This window comes from Argentina anserina, chromosome 7 (assembly GCF_933775445.1).
Source record: "Argentina anserina chromosome 7, drPotAnse1.1, whole genome shotgun sequence".
Lineage (NCBI taxonomy): Eukaryota > Viridiplantae > Streptophyta > Magnoliopsida > Rosales > Rosaceae > Argentina > Argentina anserina.
In genome coordinates, this window is record NC_065878.1 from 1,356,281 (window position 1) to 1,362,959 (window position 6,679).

Sequence of the window (6,679 nt, forward strand, 5' to 3'; positions counted from 1 at the left end):
TTTATTTATAATTATTATGTTTTTTTTTCATTTGAAACATACTAGAACTTCATTACTCCAAATTCCAAATGGAATATGTATGTCAATCTCCAATTTATTTTCTACTTTTGCCTCTAGTGCAACCCTGGTATAAAAATTGAAGCAACTACCCAAACTTTAATTCAAGCATTGATTGATTTACAGTTAATTTACACAACTACCTCTATATTTTCTAACCTGTTTTCACTTTTAAGTTAGAATCTCCTAACTTTCTCTGAACTATCATTTTCACAAAACCTCTGGTATCTTGCTTGCTACAATTGTAGATACCAATTGAATTCTAAGCTAACTTGCTAGGTTCAACATTTACATGACCGAAAAGTTATCATCAAGTCCATCTAGTTCTCCCTTTACACTGTTTTGTTGGATGATCAATACTGAGGTTTTGACTGAAAATTCAGAACCAGCAAGAACATCGCCTATCGGACCCAACTCCGGACACTGCTGCCAGTCATTCATCCCAAATGTCAAAACTGTATTCACCCTTTCCCCTCTTCCCACTATGATAAGTGAGTACTGCCCATCTAATGCCATCAAAGTGTTATAGGTCTCAGAAGAATTTGCAAGATGCTTCTCACTGTAAGAAACTTGTCCACATGCAACATGTCTCTCGTAGAACTTAGCAAAACACTCATCATCAAGCTTCATTTCCTCTTCTTGTAGAGCACGGCTAATGTGGTAATGGCCAGGTCTACTTGAGGCATCTGAGCTAGTGTCCACCAAAAATCTTAAGATGGTGAGTTTTACACCAGGATGTCGTGCAACATGATCGGCATAAGCAAGTGCTTCTCTATCGTCTTTTCCACCAATGAAGATGACTGCCATATCGATAGTATGATCATAAGATCTAGATATTTTTTCTATCAATCCAAAACCTCTGTCTACTAGAATTCCTACTGAGCATGGAGCATTTTTGAGGACCTGTTAATACCATAGTCATCAATAAGTAGCTAGTTAATGAAAGATGACCAACATGTCCAAAAAATTTGAGTATGCTTCCAAAAAAACATATTGTCCGTAAAAGATGAATAACAACTGTTTTCTTGATACACTCAGTGACTCACAGATAAAATCCAAACGTGGTTATTTTGTAAAATTTGTAACTGTTAAAAGAATATTAAGTATTATGTAGTACATTACCTTACGGTTCACAAATCTGAAACCAGAATGACCACCATCTAATGTCCCATCTGCACTTCGTGTCTTGTGAAATGGCAATATGATGAGGGCCACTGTCGAGTCCTCTGCCAAAATGCATATATCTTGGGGCATGCCATTGAAAGTCGAGAGTGCAAGTAACCTTCCGAGTGTAATACCATTTTCGTTATCATCTACATAGGATTGAACTGCAGTAGTAACTTGATCTCTCATTTCTGTTACCTCCTCGTCAGTCACAGTCATTGTGTTCACTCCTGCTTCTTTTACCAATGTTGCCGCTATTTGGTCTGTGAGTTCTATCATGTCTGTTACAAATACCACAATCCCAGGGTCTGGTGTCCCTCTAGAAATCTCAATGAAATTAATGGCAGTACGCACATTTTGTGGCCCATGAAGGCATAGTAATATGCGGAGTTCGCTTGAGGGGTCAAGCAGCTGAAGTGACATCCGATGAGTGGGTGCCCGCCTCCTAGCACGCTTAATAATTTGTGCCACAACTGATGGAGCATGCACTATAGTAAAGAAAATAGCTATTACCATCACAGTGCTGGTTGAAGTTGAGGTTTTTTCTAACTGCAGTTTATCAAAAGAGCAAAGAAAAGGAAGATCAGTATATCCTTCAAAATGTGATGGTTTGCATATAAGAATGGATACTGTATTGGATACTAGTAAGATAACTACAATAGTTCTTCTATCACTGAATTCACTTTAAACATTTGTTAGCTCTTTCCGATATGAACATATACAATACGTCCTTGGCCTAATGGATCAGAAAGAATTCAATCAGTTTTATGTAGACTCAACAAGATAATTTTTCATTTTGGACGAGATATGGAGAACATTGTTTGGTTGGTCAATTTATCTTTAACTGCTTGTTCATATAAAAGTGTAAATTTGAAGCAAAAATCATTATTTCCTTTCATACCATAAAAACTACAAGTATGATATAACACACTTGCAAAACTTTCATGATTGCATGCAGAAGTAAAGAGCATTAAGTTTAAACTACTCCATAACATCAAGAATAAAATACCTCTGGTTCTCTTAGAATTTCTTGTGTTAGATTACATGGAAAATGGACAGCGAAAAATAAGGAAAAATGAAGGACTTTGGATAAAAACAGAGGTGTTGCACTAACCAATTTTGCAGAAATAGCCAAGTATATATGAAAATGGCCTTTGGTTGTGAGAAGAAGACCGAGGGCAACAGACTCAGGCCAGTTAAACCCCAACAAAGCTCCGGAGATGACTGTTCCTACAACTTTTCCAATTGTTGCTATAGCAAAAATGACAAATAACCTTGCCCATGTCATCCAATCAAGAGGTTGAAACTCTGCAAAATAAGCTTCATACCCCATCCAAAAGAAAAAAATGGGATAGAATATGGTACTTAACAAGTAATTGATCTTGCCTATTACCCACTTCGATACTCTTCCTTCCCTTGGTAAAAATATTCCTGCCATGAATGCACTCAAAATAGTACTGTACCCCCAATATGATGGGCAGGCCACAGCAAAGGCCATGAAAGCCATAGAGAGGACTAGGTGTGAACCTTTCATGGGTTTGCCTTCCGGGTTTTCATTGTTGACCCAGTTCATGAAAATTGGTGAAACAAAGGCTGTAAAAATTGTCTGGATCAACAATGCAGTACCCATTTCAAGAGATCTCTCAAGGCTGCGCGTTCCGTTGTTAACTTCAACAGGCCAGATAACAAAGCCAATGGAGAGGAGAAGAGTGGCTATAAAATCAGAGTGCATTCCAGTAGCAATGACAAGTTGGCCTATGTCTGACTTGCCTATTTTAAGACTCGTTATCATTCGCGTCAGCACAGGCGAAGCCGTGCTCGAAAGTACCATCGAGAGGGAGAGAGTGAAGTCAATCTTAAAACCTTCTGTATAGTACAGAAATGGGGTTATAGCACATGCTAGGATGAATGTGATGAGCATACCAGCATAGGCCACTTTCGCGTCCTTGGTTGGGACTTTGAAAAGCACATATGGATCCATTTCTATTCCTAGCACAAACATGTAGCCAATCATTCCAAAATCAACCAGGTTATGTAATATTTTCTGTGATGTGTTTGATAGAAAACCGCGTATGAATCCTATATTTCCAATGACTAGTCCAACCTGCATTACATAAGAGATCATAATTTAGTCACAATAGTAGGCAGTACGTTGATAACATCATAAGAAAACATCATCTGAATCAACACTTTATCTTTATTTACAATGATTAGAAAATGAACACTTTTGTGCTGCAACAATGAAAAAAGCAGAATAGCTTTAAAACTTCTATGAACAATTTCTTTAAGTTCGATTGGTCTGATGTGATTTTCCATTAAAAAAATCTACGGGATCAAGCAGCTACAGATTTCTTCTTATTTTGGAACATGAGCTACGATTACTATAGAAGCTTAAATTAAGAAACGAATATAAAACTGAAATTATGAAATACTCTGCAACTTATTCACAAGGTACATGATATCATGAGTAAGACTTGAGAAAAAAGGAAGTGTGTCCTTTTAAGGTCAAATTTACTCATACTCAGAAGGATGATGCCGAAACACGTATATAGCATTAAGTACAAAAGTCCTTGTGTTTTACTTGAGAATTAATCGAAATCAATCAATCACATAGCATGTGTACTATTTCTCCTAGAAATTAGAAACCATGAATCAATACCATAAAATCTACGGTTGCTTGTAACTCAAGATTTTGCAGAGAACATTTACCCTAACACAAAACTGGTTTTTTCGCAAGTCCAACACAACCTTGATCATCCTCCAACATGTTGATCTAACATTCAATATAAATTTGATTGCCAACCTCCCAAGAAAAAAAATAGAGAAAAGAAAAAAAAAAGAGCAGAAAGAGAGAGACTGACAAAGGTATCAGAGGTTATGCGAGGCTGGGAATAAGGCCTGAGCAGGTAGTGCGAAAGATGACAGAGAATATACACTAAGAAGAAACCTGCAACATGAGTGGCTACATGTGTAAAAAGCTTTGTTAACTGTACAGAGCATTCATCAGGATTGTCAATTCTATCAACACCCTGGATTTTTTTGTTGCTCTTCTCCATTTTCCTCTCCCTCTCTCTCTGCTCAACCCGGTTTTCTGGTTTTTCTTCTTTGGGTTTTCTATTTCCCCAAAGATTTTGTGTTTCAGAGAGTTATTTCTCTTCCTTCTGTTGGTCTCAAAAGTTTGCATATGATTTGTGCCACCATTGTTGTTTGTCGGGACCTTGGCTTTTCGCAAAATGAGTTAATGGTTCTTAATCAATTGCATTGTTTGAGGAGAAATTGAAGGAGAAATTGTAGGTTAATTCTTTAAAGTACTGGGAACATTTTCCTTTTCAATGTGCCCAATCATTTTTTTTCCTGAGAAGCTTACTTGTATGAAGAAACAAAAAACTTTTTCTTTCGTTTTTATGGAGCATATTAGTAAGTGGAAAATTAATGCGTCCAAATTAGTATTTTATACGCGTGTGTCCGAATTCTCTCTTATTTAAATACTTTTTGGAAAAAAAAACTTGTGTTCAACCTAATATGTATGTGTGCATCTAAACTCTCTCTCAATTGTACACTTGTCGCAATGTAAATAAAGAATTTAAAACCGTTCAAAAGTTGAATAAACCAATAAAGATCATTTCAGTAAAAAAAATTAAATAATTTACTACTTATTATTTGGTGATACACTGTTCATCAGGTTATGAACAGTGTTTGCTAGGCTCGTCTCATATCATTTTTTTCACTTATTTACTTGATTGGGTATAAATTTTTGTCTCATTCTCTCTTCTTCGATTTCTCTCTCTCTCTCTCTCTCTCTCTATCTTCCATTCTTCACTATTATCTCCACTTAAACCAGCTTTTAAAACTCTAATTCACTTACAATCATGCCATAAATTTGGTGATCTATTGTTCATCGGATTTTGAACACTGTCAACTCGTGAACATTCTTGGCTCGGCTCATGTCTTTTTTTTCGCTTATTTACTTTACTGCTACTGGGTAGAAATGTTTTTTGCCTCACTCTCTCCTCTTCTTCTCCTTCGATTGCTCTCTCTCTCGCTCTCAGTATCTCGTTTTCTTCGCTATTCTCTCCACTTAAACCAATTCTAAAAACTCTAATTCACTTACAATCCGGCCCTAAACTAATAGAATATTGCAACCTGTTGTAGCGCTTGCAAGGGTATCGTAACCTAGTTGTTATTGGCATACCATTTTTTGTTAATAACACGCTTTTTACATTTTTATTACTTTTTCAATACAACCCACCATTTTTGCATAGTTCAAGTATCATTAATGGGGTGTGTGAATAACAAAAGAGTGCAGCTATTTCCACCCTACCATCTTCTTTATTCACCCTACAATCTCTTCACACCCTACTTATATATTTTTTATTTCAAGTTTTTTTTGTTCACCCAATTACAATACCTAAAGTAGTCTTTTTTTCAATAACACTTTCTTCACCCTATATTATCTTCTTACCACATAAATTTTTAACTTACTTTATTCATCCTTTTACCACTTTTATTTTAGATTTGTTTTTATAATTTCTACTAAGAAAATATCATACAATTTCTATAACAATACAATAAATAGTCTTCACCAATTCAATCTTCTTTCATTGAAAGTTTGACATCGTTCATCTAAAATAAAAATAGATTTTTTATTAAAAAAAACTCCAATTTATACGTATATGATTATGGTTTTGATAAAAACCGGTATCTCATCTTCATGCTTCAAGTAGTTGTCTTCAAACTCCAGTAATATTTGCATGAGAATGATGGAAGATTTTATTTATTTAGTTATTATAATTATTATTTTTAGAAAAATGAGACGGTAGAGTTTTGAATAAAGGAGTGAATATCTAATCTAATTAAAGTACATATGTAAAAGATAGTGTGAAGAAAGAAATCATAATTGTTACCAATTCATCGTCATTTAGTGTAATTTTGTATCAGAATATTTTAGTATTTCACTAATTCAATAATTTGTAGGGTGAGCAAAAGAGATGGTAGGGTGGCAATAAGTGCACCCTAATAAAAAAATGGTGCGTCAATTAATATAAACAAAAACTCGTTTTCTCAGTTGATTGCATCAAACAAATGAACAATCATGGGGAACGTTAGTAGTCTAATGATCAGCAGACAATTTACTTGATGCAATTTATTAAGAACATGATTTTTGTTCCGAGAGAATTATTATTCTACCCTTGTGTGTGTCTTAGCCTTATTAGCTTTCATGTTAGAGATAGATTTGCATCTCTGTAATAGATTAGGACTCTGAATCCTGCAGAATTCAAGTGATGTAATGCCTATATATATAGGCCCCCACATCATTCAATAATACACAATTTTTCATCCTGAAACACGTTATCACGCACTTTGCCCTAAAACCCTGAATTTTTAGAGCCCTAGTTTTTTTTTCTCTCCACCACCGGCCGCCTTAGTCTCCGGCCTCTGGCATCTTCCCGTCGGCGAC

The 6,679-nt window shown here is 35.5% G+C and overlaps 1 protein-coding gene across 1 annotated transcript; it reads right to left on the reverse strand.

The window, feature by feature from the left end:
- Positions 1-345: 345 nt before the first annotated feature.
- On the reverse strand, positions 346-4,422 carry LOC126803092 (cation/H(+) antiporter 28). The gene is given in 6 exon segments (XM_050530844.1): positions 346-960; positions 1,180-1,770; positions 2,336-3,325; positions 4,083-4,313; positions 4,316-4,366; positions 4,369-4,422. Coding segments are annotated over 6 exon segments (2,532 nt in total).
- Between the last annotated feature and the right edge of the window lie 2,257 nt (positions 4,423-6,679).